At 38.2% G+C, this 22957-nt stretch overlaps 1 protein-coding gene across 5 annotated transcripts in view; it reads left to right on the forward strand.

Moving 5' to 3' along the window:
* PHF14 (PHD finger protein 14) overlaps positions 1 to 22957 on the forward strand; it is a 364911-nt gene that overhangs the window by 157060 nt on the left and 184894 nt on the right. For all 5 annotated transcript variants that reach the window (XM_019508488.1, XM_019508486.1, XM_019508485.1 and 2 more), the window contains exons 15-16: positions 17883 to 17933; positions 18081 to 18202. In XM_019508488.1, the coding sequence (XP_019364033.1) occupies positions 17883 to 17933; positions 18081 to 18202 (173 nt within the window). The remainder of the gene's footprint in view (positions 1 to 17882; positions 17934 to 18080; positions 18203 to 22957) is intronic.

The following is a 22957-nucleotide window of genomic DNA, read 5'->3' on the forward strand; positions in this document are numbered from 1 at the left end:
AATAATTAAGGAAGGAAACTAGTAAATCAGACTCCTTATAAGAATCAGTGCTTCTTGAATCCCTGGGGCCAATAATTCTTAAACATTTATCATTTGTTTTCAATTATTGATTTTCATATTGTATTTATCAATTATCATATGATAAAACTAAAAATAGCCTTCATAAAATATTCAGGGTAATTGTCCACTTCATTTAAATTATTTTTTTGAATGAGTGTCTCAAACCAGTGGTGGCTAACCTGTGACATGAATGCTAGAAGTGACACAAAGCAGATCCAGCAGGAAGCAAAGAGAACTGTGGCAGATAGGGTAGGGAAGACCAAGGAATGCAACAGACAGTGCAGGGAGGAGATAGCGGAGCAACAGCTCAGGCAGAGGTAGATGTTTGGACTGGTACTTGGGGAGGAGGTCAGGCCTTACTCTGTGACATGCAGAAGGGTTGGCCTTCTTGGTCTTACAAGTATGAACAGAAATTGCATTTGTGCTGGAAGAAAGCCTGTTCTGAAATCTTACAGATGTACATATCCACTGTCCCACTTCAAGTCCCTCTGAAACTTGACAAATAAAATATAGTAACATTTTCCTGGGCTATCCTGTGTTACATCTCTATAGTTATTGTGGTTCATCCATGGAGAAGCCTGTCATGCTGTGCACTCTCCCTGGTCACCTACTGGCACAGAAGCAGCAATGCAGCTTGGAAAGACAGTGCAGTTAGTGTGGTCAAATGAGATGTCTGTTTACAGCCTCAAAACCTTTAGTATAACTTTTGAATAGCTCTTTCTGTTTTTTCACTTTCTTTTTAATATTTAGTTGTTTAACAACTGACAGTACAATTCTGAGTAAAAATAATCAGCAGTATTTCAAAACTCAAAGGTTGTGGTTATTAATTTGTAGTGGTAATTTTGAGGTTGCTGTGAGGGACCACACCTGATGTGTGGATTCTGCTTTCCTCTCCCCTTTCACTGTCAGAACTGTGATCGTAAGGGAAATAGAGACATTTTGAGGATTGATAGTACTCCGTCATTAAAGCTTGTGAACAACTGTTCTAAAGCTTAGAAAGTTATTTAAGTATAAAAAACGTTTTAAAGATTTGTTCATTTTTCGGCAGTGAATAAGATGCGTCATGTATTATATTAGTTGGATCTATCTTTTTTTTTTGATATAGTATGAGGTCTGGATAATCTGGGAGAGAAGTAAAAATGAAGGTTTGCTTCTTTTCTAGCTACTAATGGTGATGGTATTATTAAAAGATATAACATGATGATTTGTAGCACTGTTTCTTTTGCTTTTAATATAGGCAGAAGCATGAAGAGAAAATAAAGTTGAAGTCATATACAAGTAAAAATGTATGGAATGCATTAAGGGGGAAAAAAACATTATTATGCTGTGAAAATCTTTCATAAAATAATCATCCCCTTACCAACTCCTGAAAACTGCTTTTCTTCAGTGATTTTGATATTCCTCTTCCTGTATCTTCCAAATCCAGATCCTCTGCAGACCTTCTTTTAGATCCTTGTGGACCTCAGAAAAAATTTATTTTAATTCCCTGTAAATAAGACATTATTTTATTATTTGATTACTGAAAATATCTAAATCTTACAATTATGGGCAAAGGCAATATTCTAAAAATATGCTTCATCTTAATTATACAATTTTCAGTTGGGCCTACTTGTAAAATTGACTTCCTGTACAGGGCACACAAACCAGCATCTGCAGCAAATGTCACTAGTGGTTTAAAACCGACAAATCCAGCATATTGAAATCCTCTGCTGTTAGTTCACAAAAGAAAAGTTTAAGAATCTTAGAACTCTTGACAAATAAAAATGTTTCTCATTAACACTGAGCTGGATTTCTATAATTAGTCCTGCTTACTATTATATTAGGAAAAATAACTCAAATATTTCATTAAAGGGTCTTGGTTATAAACACATTCACGCTAATCAGGGCTGGGAGGAGTTAATTTGTGGCCCTTGGGTTTCCTTGGGCAGCTGTTTCTTCTTTCTCCTCCCCCCTCCCCAACTTGTTGTTCTGGTTCCCCCTCCCTTCTCTGACTTTCACTTCCTGCCCCCCCCTCCATGGGGACAGTACAAGGCAGTGGGACTCAGTGCAGCCTGCAGTGATGGGAGCCCACAGCCAAGGGCGTAATGAAGGCAGCTGGCCAGCTCTCTGCCCACTCTGTGCAATGGCAGGTGGGGCAGTGGGTGCCTGCCCACCCATGTGCATGGTGCAGCAGTGGGAGGGAGCTTGCAGCTGAGGAGGTAAGGGGGAGGGGATGTAGTTCTGGCTGCTTAGAAGGTGTACAGCCCTGTAGAGATGTATGATGGAACAGTGAAAGAAGATTGCAAAACTAATTTTGCTTTTCTGCAAAGCCAAAATCCTCAAGAGGAAGAAACCAGAAAAAGTTCTGGGGACTATAATTCTCAATAATTAAGCTTTATGGCTCACTTGTTTTTCTTCCTAATCATGTGTTGATGTCCTTACATTTACTGGCATTTCTTTTTTTCTGGCACTTTCCTCTTTATTGATGATTGCTTTCTGGAAAATTAAAGAATTATTTTGGAGCCTTATTTTGAATAATACTGCTGGGTATGTGGGTATATATTTTGATCAACAGCAAAGTAGTATGTTTTTTTTTATCAGTACTGAACAAGTATGCCACCTGGTGTCTGCACTGCTGTCTTGCCTTCTCTTATAATACTTCCATTCTTGTGTGTTCAGACTGGTAGAAAGTATCTTTTTATCTTTAAACAAAATGAAACTTATTTTTTTTCTTAGGGCTGTTGAGGTGGCCTCATGTTAATAATCTATTTGCCCTGAAAATAAACAGTTATAGTATTGAAATTATGAATGAGGAATTGCCATATTCTAGTGCCACAACATTTAGTAAGCACTTCAAATTTAAGGGAAGGGAGAGCATTTTATTTATATTATTTGCAAAATGCCAACTGTATCTGATTCTTCTCAGACTTTTGAAAGCATGTAGTTTACTATGAGCATACTTCAGTATGTAACACTATTATTAGCATAGTCATTCCTTTGGTAGTATTTGATTCTTTTTTGTACCTTGTTATAAAACTCTTTGGATAGAATTCAGAACTACTTTTGAATAGAGTCCCTGGTATTTATCCACGTTACCACTGGTATCAGATTGGTACAATGTCAGAATATATCTTATTTATCTGCAACAGTATAAGGGTATTCTGACTGGTGCACCATATATATTACCCAGCAGTCAGTAGCTTACCTGTATAATTCTGCCTGAAAAAAGTAACAAAAGCTTAACATTTGTCTTGTTATGGCATGACTGTCTGTGAGAGTCTGTTTCACATTTTTCAATTTGTGGTTGAGAGAGTATTGAGTTTTGTAGACTCCAAGCTTTTATCTCATCCTCTTTCCTGCTGTACATTTTATGGTAATTTTTTTTATAATCGTACTTTTGTGATGAAATATACTTTCGTACTTTTTCATTAGGTTAGCACTGCTATATCTCAAGCTAACATTTCATTTGGCCACAGATTTATAAATACTTCTATAGGAAGTAATTTTTTAAGTAACTACAAGACATTTAGGTTCGAAAAATACCAATTCTGCACCCAAAAGAACTGCATTTCTTCTTCTTTATAATTATTTTGTATATCATCCACTTGTTCTAGATGATAAATGTTCTAGCAGTGGTGTGCCAAAGACCCCTGTTCTGGCCCTCGTTCTAGATCATTTACTGGTTCTAGTATTCTCTGAGCTAGGTATTTTTCCTAATATTTCAGGATGGTCCCAGCTTTAGACAACCTCACATTCTAAGATTAAACAGTTAGGCTGAGTTCAAGGACAGTGGAATAATAATGAAGAAGTTATTCAGGTCACCTCGTACTGTAAATAGCTATAACTGTAAGCTATAAGAGAAACTGTAAAATCTAAATATCCAGACTTAGCAGATGAGCTTGAGGAGGTGGCACCCTATATAGATGCTTGTATTAAAAGTTGCTAATGGTTAGTTGGACCTGGCGTGAACTGGAATGTTTGTTAAGAAGTCAGATTGACAGGAAGAAAGATGGGAAGGATTAAATTTTTAAAGCCTACTTACATTTAAAACAATATCAGATAAAAATCCATTAAATTTAGAAAAAGTTGAGATCATTCCAGAAAGCAAGAAAGACCAGTTTAGGAGTACCATTTTGTATGGACTACAAGAGAAAAGTTGTTTTTTTTTGTTTTTGCTTTTGTTTTGTGAGGATGGAGAGGAAGATATTGCGATAATCCAAGTCAAAGGCTATGAACAAGAGCTTGATAGGGGGACATGGAGACAAAATTTTGGATCTTAAAAATGATGTTGAGAAATAAGCAGTAGGACTAGGAATGGCGTGGAATTTTAATTTACTCTAACTTTAATGTTTTCTTTCCTGACAGCTGATTTTAAATATTTTAAATATAAACTTCTGCGGAAATCAGAGGTTTTCCTTTAAAGGAGCTAGAAAAGAAGATTGAATATTGGCACTTCATTCTTAATTCAATCTGTTGTGCCAAGTTATTGTAAACAGAGTATCACTTGATTTTTGGATACAATTGCAGTGGAAGTTAGTTTTCTATAAATAGCATAGAGTTGTTTATCGTTGAATTAAGTCAGCATCAAAAGTGCACTAAGTTCATTACAAAATTAAGATCTTGGGAGTTTGTCCTGGGATAAAGAATTTATATTCCACATTTATATCAGGATGTGGCCCTAATTAGAAACATGAAATAAGACAAGGAAAGGAAAAAGAGAAGGATAGTGTAAAGGGAAGTAATGGCTCTGCTTACAGAATAAGTATGGAAGGTTAACTTTGGTCTACATTTTCAGGCTTTGATTTTTCCTTTGGGGATAAAAATAGGCCCTCTACTTCAATGCAGGTCTTCATCTCAAATATGAACAAAAGACAAGGTGTAGAATAAAGCCTTCTGATCACTTTTTCCTAGCTTTCCATTAGTGGTGTGTAGGAGGTTTGTTGGTATTTGGTATGTCAAAATATTTTGTATCTTAGCACGAATATAACCTCTTGTGATACTGCCACAATTCCTTTCATTTTATGATGGTGTGCAGAAAATGGGCCTGGGTTTTAACCTGGGAAAATTGAATTGATTAGGTTTTTAGAATGTTTTCTGATAAAATGTAAATATAGTTTGTTTCTTTTGAATCAAAAGCCAGATGAGTAAATTATGAGTTCGGATTGGTTCCTCAATCTTGATAAATTATCCAGAATACTGTGGGATGCCAGAGAACTGTATCTTTCCCATATCATTTCATAGAGCTTGAACATGTAACAGGAAGAACTTCATTTTGAAGCATTTCAGATGTTACATTTGTGCATACCGTGCATCATTTGAGAGACCAGTTTGACTAGTCTGTGACTTGACAAAGACTACTCCTCTCTTCCTCCCCCCTCCAACATTATGAATTCAGACCTAGCCTTTCTGTGCCTCATTCTGGGTAGGAAACAACGACTGTATTAGTAAAAGATTGCAAGAAACAGTCAAAATTTGAACTTTCTGGGTTTTCCACTGTATTTTAAAGAAGAATCACCTTAATCTCTTAAAAGCATGCATAGGAATGACACCCTTGGTATTTTCCTAAAGTACATTAAGTGGTCATTGAAGTTAGTATATCTTCTGGATTAAATATATTTTTACTTAGAAGCTACAATTAGCTATCACTTGTATGCTAAGTCTACAGAAAGATTTTGTGGTATTTTGTAAAGTGGTAGGGAGTAAAAACAACCACAATAATATGCAAACACAGTGACACTTTTATGAGAGAATTTTAAGTGTTATTTTAGTAGCAATAATTCTTTAAACCCTATGTCAGGAAATAATTAGTCTCTGCTCTGGTCCAAGACTAGAAAAATATTTACACTCTATAGTTTCCTATGTACTTCTGCAGCTAGGTTGCATTGACCAGGGTCCTAGATTGGAAAGAATTTGGCTTATCAAATTCTCCCATGTAAAGTTCACCTGAGCAGAAGGACTCTATGGTCTCGCATGCTTCAGGAATGTGAGTTTTTCTACAGCCAACTGCAAGTAAGTGGTGTGGCTATACATCTGACTTCTTTTACACTCCAGCATGAATGACCCATTTAAAGCTGCGTAGGTTCTAGGAAACGGGAAGCCGGTAGCCTTTGGCACAAATCTAGAAGAAGGTTTGAATTTACACCTCTGGAACTGTAGCAGGACATCTTTACTGGTAGTACTCTACACCACCACTCTACCACTTCCACTACTGCTAAAGCAAAGTAATTGCTTCTATTGATATCATTATAATTCAAATTGATTACCCATTTTATTAATTTGATGCTTGAATAATGTGAACTTAATGGTTTAATTTTAATTATAACAATAATCATGTTATAGTTGCATTTTTAATTATTAAGGTTTTATAATTGGGTTATATTAACTTGGTATGCTTGCATATTTGCGTATTTGCTTGCATCTGTTATAATAAAAATATCTACAAAATACCAACAGAATAGGTTTATTCTATCAAAATGCAGCATGGGTCATGAAATCTGAGGGCACAAATAAGTAACCTCAAGTGAAAGATTAGCAAGATGCTTGGTTTTGCTTCCAAATTAATATGTGAGTTGCAGTAGGAAGGGAGGTTCTTGCATATAAAAAATTAAAATTAAGGATCTATTTGCTCTTCATGAGCACGTAAATTCCGCACAGGTGAGGTTCTTGCATTCTTAAAACTAGTTAAAATCCTGCTCTTCTCATTGTAGTCAAATGCACTGTATTCAGTCTGGCTACCATCCTCAATCATTAATGTGGTTTCCTTTCAATCCTGAAGTTAATTTTTATAAACCTTTCTAAAATTAGAAAAGTATTTTGTGAATCTTTGCATTAAAAGGCATTACATCAATGGAAGATGCTGTTGTTTGCTTTCCATATGCCTTCTGTTTTTTTATTAGGGAAAAAACTCCTAATTTTTTTTATTTGAATTTGTAAGCTGTGCTGTGCTGTAATGTGTGTACACACATCATCTCTATTTGCATGCCTATAACTGTACTCAAAACAGACATTTCACTATGTTAATTTAACATGATGATATTTAAACTGACATGAAGTCTCTTTCTGGCCTCTTAGAACTCATCAGCATGGTTTTCTTTCCAATTAGTTCTTGGGGCAAAATTTCAACACCTGGTATACTTTTTAATGCGTTATTTTCTTTTTAATTAAAATAAAATCTATGCACTGTATTTTTAATTAAACTTGTATCATCAAATGTTTATTCATTGTTCTTTTGTTTATCCTGCGTTGCCTTTGGGATGTGCTGCTGATGAAATAAGACAACTTTTCCTGTGGTTCCATAGCTGCTTCCAGGCTCACAGTGGGGGGTGATGCGGGGGACTGCTGACTCCACTGCAAACCCCATCAGCTTCAGGTTTTGCAGCCACAGTGGGAGCCTGGGATTGTGATCCCAGGCTCCCTCTGCGCCAGTGATAAGGTGCAAAGGGATCTAATGCATGATTACACAGTTGTGCATCTCGCTGTGGATGTGTGGCATGACAGCAGGTGTAGTTGTGTGGATCACACATTGAATCCTACTGTGTCTTTTGCCTGCACATGTAGAGGGGCCCTAAGACACAAACAGCAGTGACCAGGAGGATCCATCCACCTCTGTGTTGATGGCTTTTCAGGGAGTCAGTCAGGTCCAAAGGGGATCACTTTAATGCCTAATATTTGGAATGGGATTTGGCCCCCAATGCTTATGATTAGCCAGTGTTTGTTGGCAATTCAGTAATTAGAATACTTCTTTCTATAGTAAGTACTTAAACCAGTTTCCCAAAATGGTGCAAGTACTTGCTGTGCCTGGTGCAAGTATGGATGTTTTGCTGAGACCATAAATCCAGGCCCTGGTCATCATTTAGTATTAAAGATTCCAGGATCATTTGTAAGAGGAGCGGCTAAGTTTCTGCTCGATTAATTTTATATACTTAACATAATCTGCCATGCAGAGAGAGCTCTTTGCTTCCTGCCCTAAGCTTTTGTGTTAAGTTGGCTGCTGCATTTTACCTCGTATATAGTTGTGTTTTAAGTCTGGTTGGGGTTATTCAGTTGGGGTGATGAACTGTTAGATAAACTTAGTCCTGCATGTTACTGTAGTATTGTTTTGCAGAATTTTTTATATTTATTATTATTTATTAAAAACAACTGTTTCTGTACCTGATGTACTAGACGAAAATCACTTTACATTCCAACTGTTAACCTCTCGGTTTATCACAGTAGCATAATTTCAAATAAGCCTGGGACAGTACTTGTCCTTTAAATTTTTTTCTCTGTAAGAATTTTTATATTTAATAATTACCTAAGAAATAAGCATAAGAAGATGCTATATACTTTGAATCACTTTATTTCTTCAGTTCTCAGTTTTACCTCGCTAGTTACAAAAGTTACTCCAAATGTTTCATAAATGTAAATGTGGACATTTTTCAGTTATGCAGCCTTGAAACGAGAATGCAAAGCACCTTATGTTTTTCCAAACATTTTCTGTGAAGGTATGAGGTGTTTATTTTGGGGGATTTCTGCGTGTTTTTCCTGAAAATACACGTATAGCCTGAAAGGCTCATAAAGTGGAGGGGTTTTTTTTCAACTTTTTGTTATTTTCTACATTGTCATTTACAGCTGCTGACTCTGTGCTTCTCTATAATGTAAATTAATGCAGTACTAAAGCAATTTTCAGAAGTGAGTTAGCATTTTGGCACAGATTATGTGGATGTTTCAGAAAGGTTTTATCTGTCAAAATGGATATGAAATGAATGTGAATTTAAGTTAAATATTTCATGTTTTATGGGTGTTTTAAAATATAATCATTCAGATATAAATACCAAAGACACTTTTTAGCAGCATTGTTTAATTTAAGTTATTGGCAAAAGGCACATCTGTTGGGAAAACAATAATAAAGTAATTTCTTATTCCCGGCATACTTTCCTGACATGTATATGCAGCGTATATATTGGTATTTAGGTCTGAAGAGCAAATATTATCATCTTTCTTACAAACAGAACTAGCACACTAATATTGATCTATCACAATAAACTTCTTATGTCTTTTGAAGTGTTGCTGCCAACTTGAAATTTAGTCCATTTCTGGTTCCCTCCCCCATTGACTCCTTTGTCAGTTTTGGTTGCAGTATTTTCCCTCTGTTGTACAAGTTGTTTTTTTCCTTTTTATTCCTTTTTTTCTCAGACATTTGCCTTTAGAAAGACTCTCACAAATGGGAAAAATGAAGACCCCAATACTAAAAATGTTGACATACACATGGATAACTTCACTCAGCTGACTAGCCTTGCTTGCAGTTTGTGACTGTTTACCAGCCTAGAGTTATCAAAGTGTATATGTATCTGCAGTAAACAGGACCTGAGTGACTTGTGATAGAAAGCTATGAAACTGTTGACCAATAAAATGTTGTCATATGAGTAAAGTAAATAAATTGAACAAATATTTTTTTTCCTAATTTCTGAATAGAGAAATAATAGAAAATTGTTAAGAGCTCAGTCCTTTAAAATTATAGATGAATTTTGGGAGGTTTCATAGACATGTGAAGCATTAATTAAATTCAGAAGTTAGCTTTCCTGGGCTCAACTTCCTGTTTTTCTCTTGAAGTATTGAAAGATTTAACTAACTCTTAGCTTCTTATTCTTAGAGTTATGCACCCAAGTAGCTAAGGTTAGGAGTTGTTTTTAAACTGATTTATGCTCTCCTCAGTTGCTTTCTGTTATGTTCATGTTTTGTAAATCACCGCAGCAAGTATGAAAGGGCCCTTTTTCAAATTTAGCTACTTTAGGCAACTGAAATTAAATCTAGTCTGCAATCCAGTTGGCTCCTGCTAATGAGCTCCAAAAAAAGAAAAAAAAAGGCTCAGGTCTGTAAGTGACTTACTTCTGCTATGTGAACACTTCATCAAATTGATCTTCACAGCTGGGTTTGATTGCTAATGGGATAGATAAATGACAGGAATTAACCTTTTTTAAACCAACTTTTGTTTTGCTATTTCTTAACGAAGATTAGCTAGATGTACTTTTCTTTTATAATTTACCTATAATTTATTTTTCAAGTCAAACTGAAGCACTTTGCTTTGAGAAGCAATATCATTGTAGGATCTGGTGGTAAATACAGTGCAGTCAATAAAAATGGCCAAGCTAATGGACATGTGGTAATAGCAAAAGCAGTTTCCCTGCAGAAATATGTAGCTACTACACTGTCTGATTTTTCCACATTCAAGGTTTATCATAAATATTAAGGTCCACCCGTTAGAGCTATTTAAACATTTTGTTTCAGTTCACTTACCAAATCTAAAATAAGAGCATTTAGGTTGTGTAATTAGACTGGGGATGTCAGTTAAAGGATATCAACAGTTTAGCAGGATGGTTCAAAGAAGGCATTTATATGGATGGCGAGATTCATCCAGGTTTATAATAGTTAATGCAAACAAGAATTTGGAAGGAATTAAATAACAAGTTTTTAAAGGTTTAAAGCAATATTTGCCTTTAGGAAGGTGTGTGGGTTGTGTCCCTCTGGGAAGGTTCTTTTGCTTGCGTCTACCTTGGTATCCCTGCAGCTTCATCTGAAGCAAATTTGGTTCTGGCAACTGCCAGAAAAAGAATATTTGTATTAGGTGAACAAAAAGTTCTGACTAGGTATGGAAGTCCCTTTATCTGCATTAGTAAAAATAAACCTGTTCTGATAGCAGTGCCTGCTGTTGCTTTTCAGACAACCTCTCATGGAATACTTGAGTTACAAGTTATGTTAAGATGGAAGAAAATATGGAAAAATATCTTCTCACTAAGTCTAAGCAAAGTAATTCCTTCCTCTACAAAGTAAAGTGTTTCAAATCAAATGTTAATATAAAGAAGTTGGTTAATATTGGATAGCATTGGTTAATATAAGAAATCTGCATTTGCTCACCTACACTAAGCTGTGCTTATATTCCAAGAAGAGATTCTATGAAATGCCTTTATGCTGGTTTCCTAATTCCATTTCGTTGTAAACTACATTTTTACAAATAAAAAAAACCTTTCCCCTGAGGCTAACTATAGATTGTCAAAAAGCCTGAGGCTGAATCAATTCATTGGTCACAGGTTAGTTGAAACTGTAGATTGAATTGATAAGCAAGTGAATAGACATTCCTTTTTGGCCTAGGGCAAAAGGTGGGGGATACTAGAGTGTCCCAGGGACGCAGGGTCTACCAAGGGGGAAGCCTCATCCAGAGGCAGACCCCAGCTGAAAGCAAAAGAAGGAAAAAACCTACCTGTTGCAGGGGTCCAGAGAAGCGAGGAGGCACACCAGGGAAAACCACCCAAGCATTTTATCAGCTGTGTCTATCTCCAGCTGGAGCGGGGTGATGTCACGAAGAGACGTTACCTAGTGAAGATAAAAACTGGCCCCGAGAACATGGGAAAGAGGACTCCAAGTGCCAGAGGAGCAGCAGGGGACTGCCGAGAGGAGCGCGTCCAGCTGCTGAGACCAGCAGCGGGACCTGTGGGAGATCCCCATGCCAGGGAAGACCAGTGGGGATCAAAAGGGCCGACAGCGGTGGCGGCAGCAGGAGCTGTGGGAGATTCCCACGCCGGGGAAGACTGGCAGGGATCAGAGGAGCCAGCAGGGAGGCTGGCAGTGGCGACAGCAAGAGGCGATGTGGGAGCTCCTTCCGGAGGCGGCAGGTGCCATGACCCCAGGGCGGAGGCAGATCCCGGAGGGGATGAGAGGAACCCCAGCTGGGGTGAAGGCGTGAGTCCCAACCCAGGGGACGCATCAGTGTAGGAGCATTAGGAGCGAAGGGAGCACGAGACTCTCCCCGCGGTTGCTCCTCTTTTCTTTGTTTCTCCTCTTTGTCTCTTTCCTCTTGTAGTCTTGTTGTTAATCCCTTTTCCTTTCACATTGGGTTGTTCCCATGGCATGGGGTTTTCTGTTCACATTTTTCTTTCTTAGTTGGATCTATTTTAATTCCCTGTCTAGAGCAGGTTAGCCTAGCACACCACACCACACTTGGTGAATTAGAGGCCCCATTTGGAAATGAAAGACCACGTGATAATATGGCGATGACCAACAGCATCCATTGTAGAACGTGCAGGGCGTCGAGAGGGACAGCCCCAAAGGCAGAGCACCACCAGACCCTCTGGGTCTGGCTAGAGCTCGAGGTGTCCGTCCGTGAGAGAGGACACGTGGGAACCGAGGAAGACATCAAAAGGGGCTAGCCACAAAAGATCCTGAGGCTCATCTCATAGGTTGGCATATGGCTGGTGTTTAGGGGAGGTTGGAGCCCCGCAGACATCCGCCAAGGCGCGTGACAACTCTGGAGGCATCCTCAGAGGGGACCCCCTCCACTGAAGAACCATCCAAAGTCATGGCAGGCAAGTTTGGGGGATACCCAGAAGGTAATCGAGGTACCCTGCAGCATCTACACAAGGTTCCTTGGCGAATGAGACCAGCTGCCCGTGCAAAGGTGGCGCAGGATCTGGTCATCGAGCGGAGACAGGCACATAGAGTACACCTCCCTATTTGGGTATAGCAGACAGCTTGGGCGAAGGCTAGCCTGACCACCATGCTAGGGGAGGTTTGCATAGGAGGTGCAAAGCATCCTGGGATGCTGGGAGATTGTGAGTTAACTTGCATCTGGAGAGGATCTGGGAAAGAAGTTCAATAAACAAATTTAACCTACATTAGTTGAATCTAATAGTCCATCCATCCAGGCTTATCTTATATCAGTTTCAGCTGTTTTGAAATTGTTTTATGTGCACTGAACTTCTGTTGTTGTCCTACAGATCTGACCTCTTTTGATCGCTTACACCAATTTATATGCAACTTCTGTCCCTGGCCCTGTTGTGTTATAGATTGGAACTAGTTCAATAGCACTTATACTGCTTTGTGTAATTTCTGTTCCTAGCCTATATCACCATATTTACTTGAATATAAGATGACCCTGAATATAAGACCCCTCCTCCCCCTAAAATTAGTTTCTATATATGGAAAATATATAAATGGTTATAATTTTCCAGGTATAAAATCTAAGTATTGGAGATTAGCCTTAAATGTTTCCCCTTCCCACTTCCACAGCAAATAAAATAAATATAAGGTGGAGCGGGGGAGAGGGGTCAGGTTGCTCCTTGCCCTTTGCCCCCTGTAACCTCTTCCCCCCTCCCCCCACTTTATCCCCTTCCTCATCCTGGTTACTGTGACAGTCCCTGGTCTCCCTGAGCACACGAAAGTGAGGAGCAAATTTAAAAATGCTGATTTTGAAATAAACATGCCTGTATTTTTGCATATAGGCAAATTCTTTTGGGTACCCATAGAATTAGAACATCCAGAAAAGATGTTGTTTACTTTTTTTGAAACTACTGCTGTGTTTAGCGCAGGTGCCCCATAAACAAACATACTTTTATGTAGTATATTTGTATCTATTTACATATAGTACAAATTGTGCATGATATTAGTTCAAAGCTAAAAGGCTCATGATTTAACATACAGTTGATTGAGCTGGGCCCCAGCAGAATCAACAACATTTCAAACCATGGTGATTCCACAGCTCAGCACTCCCTAGTGTGTGTGTGTGCGCGTGCCAGATGACTTCTCTCCCTCCCCTCCAAGAATCCTTGTGCTAATTAGTCACCCACTCCTGACTGGAACCAGGTGTTCTTGTCATAAGTCCTAGGATCCTCCAAAATGTATATGCAGGTGAGGTTTAGGGCATGCTGGTCTGGCTTTACCTCCTGGAGGGCACATAGGCGACAGGCAGAGAGAGGGGGTGACAGGGATTTGGGGTGAACTGTTTAAATGATGCCTGTGATTTAAGATATGTGAAGAAACAGTAATAATCAGAAATGGGAAAGAAAGGCGCAGCTCAGATGCCGGAGTGAAGGGGAAGTAAAATGTATTAATTGCAGTGGCTCACTAAGACTTGAAAAAGAGTCAGCACTGAGGGGGATTGTGTGCAATGAATAATACCATGCATCATATTTAGATGGGCTGTGCTAACCTAACCTTGTGGGAGGTTTTCATCAGTATGTTTGCCCAATCTGGGCCATGTGTTTTATAGTCATGCTTATTGTTAGCTTCATTTAATAAACTTCATAGTTGGTTTCCATTCCTGAGTACATGCTGATTTTTGGCAGCAGTTTAATGATAAATAATGAACTTAATGAGGTATGTGAATGTCAGATGAGAAGTTTGCTCCCTATGCTGATAGGAGGGGGAAAAAAATTCATCTTATATTTGAGTAAATATGGTATGGAGCTGAAAAGAAATCAAGCATGGGATCAGAAAATTAAACAGATCTTTCCACCCATGTACATTCTTACTAGTAAAATTCTGTAGACTGTATTTACTATAGCATTTCCAGTTAGGCCTTTAATGATGCCACTGTCTTCAGTGAGCTTTGACAGGAGTAACTCATTGAATCTTAAACACTTCAGGGGATGTACAAGTGGGCTAATACTTTTAATTTCACATAGCATTAACCCTGTTTTGTACTGTAGGGACAGCAGACGTACAAAAAGGCATTAAAAACTTATTTGTCAATAAAGTGAGCAGAGCCAACTCTGTATACACACCTGATGAATTGTATCTTATTTTCCCATACCAGTTAAACATCCTTACTTATTTAACTCTAGCTCATATCATTTTTTCATCTAAATGGCAGGTTCTGGGTTTCTGTTTTTTTAAATCCTGCTGTGCATGGTAGCACAACAGTTGCACTTGGAATGCTTCAGGAAGAAAAGATGTATCAGTTTGTCTTCCCAACCTATTATTCTTAAATCACTAAACCAACTTACCAAAAATAGGTGCACTTTTGGACTTGGACAAAGCATGAAGGTTTACAATGAGAGAGGTTTCTAATTGAGTTATGAGCAACTGAAATTGGTATTAGCTTGAAAATTCTATACCAACCTTAACCATTTTATTGTTTTCTATGTTTGGTTGTTTGGGACGTGCTGGTGGATTCTGAAATTCTGGTCTGTATTTTTTTCAGCATTGATATACAGATTCATGAACCAAGTGGGACTGCAGCTAACCAGCAGTGTGTTGAGACAGTCTCCGTAACGTTAGTAGTGTCAAGTTATTGCTGATTAGTAGAATGATCACCACATTTCTCAACTTCATGTTCTATCCTTATATGGGTTTCAGTTATTGCTACTGTATGGGAAATAAAAAGGTTGTGACTCTCAAACTTGACCACCATATGTGGCTTACTTGCATGAAAACCTTAAATAATATGTTTTTGTTCCTGAAAATCTCTTATTTTTCATTCATGTTTTTTTTCCCCTTGTCATAGTTAGAAACTAAATTAAATACATCAAATTCTTCAGCCAGTTGGCAGTGCTGAATAGTTTTCACTTTTGATGATAACCATTCCATCTGTTGTGTGTTAGTAGCCAATGAAAACAGATGGCATTAAACTCACACTTTGCTTAAATATATTGTATGCACTACTTTTTATGTATTTGAGTGCTGGAGTTTTATGATTTGTCTTCTGTATTTTGTTTCTTAATTTAAAGATGGTATCTTAGTCTTTCCATATGTATTTATTTATGTTGATATATAGTTTAATCCTTCGGTGTTAGAAACATCTGCCAAATAGCTATTGGCATCACTCCTTCCATGCGCTTCAGTCTACATAAATCTAAAGATGAGTAATTTGACAAAAGCTTTTAAGGGTTTGACTTAATTGCCCTAGTTAACATGGAATGGTTTGAATTTCTTTGCTGGAGAAGCATTTTCTTCAGTTTGATATGTGTTGGATTAGGAGAGAAAAAATGTGAAGTATATGATTTACCTGTTAATATTTTCATAGTTAATTTGTTAAAATGTTAATTCATTCTAGATGAGAGAAAATGCATATGCATAATCTCATTAGTAGACTTTTTATTCCCTATTCAGATCTAGAGTATTAAACTGTAATATCTTTGAAGTGGGGGGAAAAAATTTAAAAAACAAAACAAAACTCGGGTATAACACACTTGCATGTAGTACATGATGTTATATGGGTTTGTAGATATAACAAAAGCAAAAAAACTAAGTGTGTATGGAACAAAACTTTATTATCGCTTGCCATGCATAAAATATGTAGATTGTAAGAGTGAAGTCAAGCTTTCAAAAAAAAATAAGTAGTCCAAAGATATAGACTTTTAAATTTACTTAAAGAAACATAATGGCTTATTTCATTGCTAAACTAGCCTCACTGGATTATCTTTGGAAATTAAGTTCTCACACAGGACTTAAGAACATGTCCAGACAACCATGCGTGTGCATTTTCCTGGGGACAAATAGCAGTGGCACATAGTTTTGCCACTGCTAATTGTCCTTGGGGAGCGCCTGTACATGCATGTTCTGGCACCTGGCAAGTTGTCCCCAGTGGGGTAGGGGAGGCTGGGGCTAGTATCTGGGCTAGCCCCAGGAGCCTTACCTGGGGTTCTGGGGGCCTCCCAGGGCTCTAGTGGCAGTAATCCAGGCATGCAGAGCCGGACTGGCAGCTGGAGTATGGCTCCAGCCAGCCAGGCTCCAGTTTTGGGGGCGCATGCTTTTTTTTTTGGCACGAGTTTTTTTGACATCAGTATTTCCCAGTGTCAAAAAACCCCCATCCTACTGCAAGTTAACTGCACATGTGGTTTATAGCGCTACAAACCACACACATACGTTTATCTGGACACGCTCTTAGAGTCCTATTTAGCCTATTATTATTATTTTAAATCTTGGCCTAAACTTTTATATTCTATTATTGATTTATTGGGTTTGGATGAAGGCATGGCTGTTTAGCTAGTCAACTGTTCCTGAAAATCTTCATGTGTAGACACTGTGTGCCCTATTCCTGTTTAGCTTAATCCATTTGGAAAGTGGAGGTACAGGGTCATGAGAATGTGGCACTTCCTAATGCTAGTGGGCTTATGTCCCACCATAGTAAAACTGACCATTGTGCAAAAGTGCACCCTTCGTGGTTGTTTCAGAAACAAAGTGTTTCCAGTTTTCTAGCACATTAGGATGTGGACACTAAAATTATCCTGGTGACTGGTCGGTTAGGTTAGCAAATGTGTTAATCTTGGTTGTGCTTAAAGTGGTATTGACCAACATCACAGAATTTCTTCTCACCAAATAATGCAGAAGGGACATTTTTCTAAAATGCTCTGAGATTCTAGGATGGATTTAAAGTACCGTATAGGACTCTGAGCATAACAAGTAGCAATAATGTGAGAGAGTGGTGGCCAACCTGTGGCATGCATCCAAAAGTGGCACAAGCAGCTTCTGTGTGTGGCACCCAACAGACCTGGAGAGAAAAGCACGGCAGCAGATAGGGCAGTAAGCAGAAGGCAGAGCAGTAAAATGGATAAGGAGCAGAAAGAGCAGCTGATCAGGCAGGAAGAAGATAAGATAGGCACTTGGAGAGGTTATGGGGCTAATTTATGGCACATCTATCAACAAAATTAGTCTCCACTGATTTAAGTAAGTAGATATGGTCATATTCCTTGTTGGCATAGTGCTTGCGTATGTTTTAGGAATCTGACTCTTACAGGTATTTTTCCTATAGATGTGTAAGTTTTTATTCTTTGATGAATTAAGGTTGTAAGTCTTATAGAAGTTTGTATTTTTTTTAAATGTGTTTGACATGATAATCATTGGGCTTTATTTCATTGGAATAAGCATCCATCCCCTCAACACAAAAAAATAAAGGCATGCATATTTTAGGCTATAGCTATATACAATATGGTGTCTAAAGTGATGTTTATAACAGTTATAATTGCAATTGTACTGGTTCCATAGTTGTTTTAACACATTTCCTCAGGTATGTTGTTCCTCTTATGAACAAAAGATAAATAGCAAAGACTTTCTGTTGCATAAAATTGATTTTTAAATGTATTTTCTTTTAGAGAACTAGAGGACGGAAAAGAAGCTTTGTTCCTGAAGAAGAAAAACCTGAGGTTGGGATAATAGCCTTTTTATTGTTCTGTTTGTTTGTTTAATTTTTTAATCTAAGTTAAAACTCTAGGTGTGAAATGTTGCCTTCCATACTGTAATTGAAAATATTTGCTTTCCCCACCCCCTTTCTTTTGCTGCTTCTCTGATAGGAACGTATTCCTAGAGAAAGAAGGCAAAGGCAGTCTGTTCTACAAAAGAAGCCCAAGTCAGAGGATTTAAGAACTGAATGTGCTACATGCAAGGGGACTGGAGACAATGAAAACCTAGTGAGGTAGGTTTGAGGTTGTGACCTTTTCCACATGGAATTAAAGTTCCATTTTCATCACTTTCTCATCATGGTTATAATGAAGAAAATCACAATACAGAATGATTTAAAAAAAATCTGATTTAGGGGAAACATTACTTTGGAAACATTGATTTGATTCACTTATTGACCTGCCACACACAGTTACACTGTGGATTTAGATGTAAAATAAGCAAGGTAATCTGTTTTTCTAACACAAGAGAATTAATTTTCTCTTGTCAGGGAGAATTGTCAATGCTTTATAACAACAGGTCAGAAAGATAAACAAACCAACAATTTGATAAGGGTATTTAAATACTAAAGTTACAGTACTCCCCCATATAAAATCTGTTAAATTAGTTAGCTATGTTAAAATTATTTTGAAATGAAGTGTATGTTATCTAGAAAAAAATACACATTAAAAATGTCAATAATACCTTTATCAGTGCATATATAATAATGATTCTAATATGAAACAAAGGTTAAAAATGCTGCCCTTTGCATGTGATTTGGCAGGCACAGTATTATAATCAGGAGTCTAGACAACGTCGGAAATGATCTAACATTACAAAACAGCCATTACTGACTGTCCACAAGGATGTGTTGACTTCGACTTTATATCTGGCATTTTGCCTTCATTGCCAAGCTGTGAAGACTGCATAGCGCTATTGTCTTGGGACAGAAATAATGGAGCTCAACTTGAGCTTAACTTTGTTTTAGTTAAATCAAGGGAACACTCATTAAAATATCTCTTGGTAAACAAAAATAAAAATAAGATGAACTTGTTTCAGTCTTACAACCTGAAATTGGGTCTTGTAACATAAACCTTTCATCAGCTTAGGCACAACTGGTGAAATTTTATGGGAATAAGAAAACAGAAGACTCACTGGTTTTGTAAGGAAATAGTTTAACTAGTCTGGGAATAAACACTATGTTTAGTCTAAACTTTTTGCATTGATTTGGAATCAAATTTTAGTCCTAAATATAGTTTTTACCTGACTAATATTTGTTTATTGGTCATTTAATTTGAATTTTGATACCTGAACTAAAGCATATTGTTTACATTAGTATCTATAAAGTTTATAATGTTGAGATGATATTGTGGCCATGATGGTCCAGAAAATAGGCAAGAAACAAGAATTCTTGTGGGTGATCTTTTATTGGATCAACTGCATGGTTTGGATAGACATAGGCAAGCTTCCATGCGTCACAGTACCCTTTATCAGGTCCCTCTCGTATATTTAGGCTTCAGTTAAATTTGTGATTCCATATTTTATCACATTCAAGATGCACTTGGTAGAAATCCAGTACAAAAACCACTGATGGGAATAGCAATGGTCAAAAATCAGCCAGCCAGTAGACTAACTAGATTTAGGAAGGTTATTTATTGTGGAAGGAGTCCTGGGGACCAGGATTGCGCTTTACAGGGAAAAAGACAACAGATTTGCTTTGTATCTTCCAGATTCTGCATAAAGGTATGGAATTGATATATAACCAGTCTTCATTAAAGTTTTAAACCCTAGGTTTTGAGGGAACAAGATAAAAAAATTATATAAAAGATACTTTTGGTCAAACAGTTATAAATATAGTAGAGAACATATGGCATGCTTTATAAAGGGCATGAGAGAATCTGAAACCATACTTGTATAAACCCCAATACAAACAACTCTCTGAAAACTGAATACTTTGATTGAACAATTGACTAGCAACATCGATGGTAGATAGTGAGAGAGACCTCAAACATCTTGTCAATCTTTAGTTTTATTATTCCATTAAATCTTCACTAATAAACTTCTGTTGTATTTCTGGGATCGGTTTTTACAAAAGATGCAAGTAATATATCTTGTACAGTTTGGATTATAGGGGTAGGCTGAAATATGGAAGATGCTACACCTGAAGTCTGGAAGTAGTATGCTTGAATTTTGAGAGAGACCTCATTTGTTGCTGACTGATGTATCTGGCCAGGAGAGTGAAAGCAAATGAATTTTTGAAAATATAACTAAAACTAGTTGCTCCTATGCTTTCTCAGCCCCAGTCACCAATAAAAGATTTTACATATTTGGGAGCTTTACTTCAGATATTTTTCTAAATGTACAAACCAAATATTCAAGTGAAAGGGAAAACCTATTAAGTTAAACAGAAACAGGCCTGTGCAAAGCAGCGAGTATTTGCTTTGGATTTGGATTCAGCCGATTTGGGGAACAGTGATTCGATTAGGTGATTTGAATCACTGTCCCAAATCAATTCAGCCAAATCTGATTTGGATACTTGGCTGCTGCTGAATCAACTGAATCTCCGAATCGAACAGGCCCCATCCCCCGCCCGGCCCCAGCATCCTGGCACTTTAAAAAAAATAAAATAAAAAGCCCTGCACTCACTGGCTCCTGCTAGGCGGGGGAGCGATACCCGCTGCTACCCACTGCCCTGCACTGCATGAGGCAGTCTGCCACGAGTCCTCAGAAACCCTGATGGCTGCTGCAGTAGCCAGCGAGTGTGGGGCTTTTTTTTTTTTTTACATGCCAGGATGCTCGGGCCAGGCAGGGCAGCTATTGACGAGCTGATGAGCAGGGGGAGCAGGCAGGGGACGGGGCCTAGCAGGGGTCCCCCCATGGTCCCTTCCTCCCTCCTACAGCCGCTCCTCCCACCCCCTACTTACCGGCATAGAGCCTGTGGCTGTGAGTGGGGACTCCAAATCTCCAAAGCTTCTTCGAATCTTCTCCAAATTGATTCAGAGGCTTCAAATTGCTTCAGACCTTTTTATTGGTCTCCTGATTTGATTCAGATTCGGAGATTCAGCCGCTGAATCGGGCCAAATCTCCTCCAAATCATATCGTCAACCAAAACTTAGCACAGCCCTAGAAACAAATGACCACTGAAACTGCAGAATTCAGCAGTGGAAATTCTTGAGGCTTTTGTTAGGTTTCTTAGTCTGACATTTGTCTCGCATGGAGCGGTTTCTAGTTCTTTACAGAAGTTTGTCTTTTGCTTTTTGTGGCTCTCCCACTTTGACTCATAAAAGACAGCCAACTGGAGGAGAAATATAGAAAAACACACAGACATTTCTCAAGGTTAGACAGTGCAACAGTGTCTAGTCTGAGGGTCTGTGGTTCATATCAGACATCTAGGTTGTGATGTATGGAGAGGTTTGAACCTCCATCCATTCTGTAGCATTCAATTTAGTGTCAAGCATCAGCTTCTCATCAATAGTAGGTTTCAGAAGATCTTTACTGGTTGCAGTGATACAAATAAGTGGGTTAACTGTGGAAACTTGATGTTTTTCTTTCTCTTTTGTTCCTTTAGTCTCTATGGTGCCACCCTGCCTTTTGTCCTAGATTAGCGGTTCTCAACTTTTTAGACTCAGGGCACTCATAGTTAGATCCAAGGCACCATTCCTTAACTTTTGCGAAATGAGCCGCACCCCATTTAAAAAAATGGACTTGTTTATTAAAGTAGTTGCCAGCTTGCTGAGGAGCCAGACAGTGGGGTGGAAGGGCAGTCAGATAGGGAGCCTCTCCTTATTGACACCCTTCACACTTTATTTATCTCCTCACATTTCCTGTGACATACTTCATATGATCTTCTGGCACCCCAGGGTTGCCTGTCACCCTGTTTGAGAATCACTACCCTAGACTTACCTTCCCTACAAGTCAGTTTACATGTACTGCCATTGAGACTCTTGAGTTTCTCTAAATTATGCAAAGGTACAGGCTCAACTTAAGGTCTAGCATTTTAATTTGTTCTATTTGGTAACATAAGATCATAGTAAAATAGAGCTAGAAGGGACCTCTTCAGGTCATCCAGTCCAACCTTCTGCTCAAGGCAGCTTCACTACAGGCAAGTGTCTATCTAACTTCCTCTTGAAACTGTTCAGAGACAGAGATTCCACAGCGTCTCTGGGAAATCTGTTTAAAAGCTTAACTATACCTTCATAATGACAAAGTACTTCTTATTCTCCAACCTAAATTTCCTCTGCTGCAGTTTGAAGACATAGTTCCTAGTCCTATCCCCTGTAGCCATAGAAAATAGTCAATCTCCACCTTGTTTTATAATCACCCTTCAGGTATCTGAAACCTGTTATCAAAGCCCCTCTCAGTCTTCTCTTCTGCATACTAAATAATCATAGTTTTTTCAGTCTTTCCTCACAAGTCATGCTTTCAAGACCCCCTCTCAGCTGAACTCTTTCCAGTCTGTCCCCATCCTTCTTGAAGTCTATGGTCCAAAACTGGACACAGTATTCCAAGCAAGGCCTTACCAGTGTTGAATAGAGCAAAAGAAGCACTTCCCTTTATTCCCTACTGTTAATACAACCCAGTATACTCCTGCTTTTTGAGGGGGAATAGGGGAGCGGGGAGGGGAGGAGTTTGTTTTGTTGTGTTTTTTGCAGCAAGACTACTCTATGGTCTAATAAGCTCATATAATGAGCTTATGGTTCTAGTAACCCACAGGTTGTTCTCCGAAGTACTACAGCCTAGTCAGTTGACTGTTTGGCTGTATTTGTGAAAGCATTTATTCTGTCCTTAGTTTATGAGTTTGTACTTGTCCTAACTGATTTCATTTGGTTGATTTCAGACCATTTCTCCAGTTTATCCAGGTCATTCTGAATCCTCTGCTCTCCAGAATGTCTGCAGTTTCACTCAACTTGTCATCCAGAAATTTAAGTGTATACTTAGTCCATTCTCCAAATCATTAATAAAGTTGTTAAACAATCATGGACCCATGAAAGACCTGTGGGGAACCCCCCTT

This window comes from Gavialis gangeticus, unplaced genomic scaffold (assembly GCF_001723915.1).
Source record: "Gavialis gangeticus isolate Ggan-Ray unplaced genomic scaffold, GavGan_comp1, whole genome shotgun sequence".
Lineage (NCBI taxonomy): Eukaryota > Metazoa > Chordata > Crocodylia > Gavialidae > Gavialis > Gavialis gangeticus.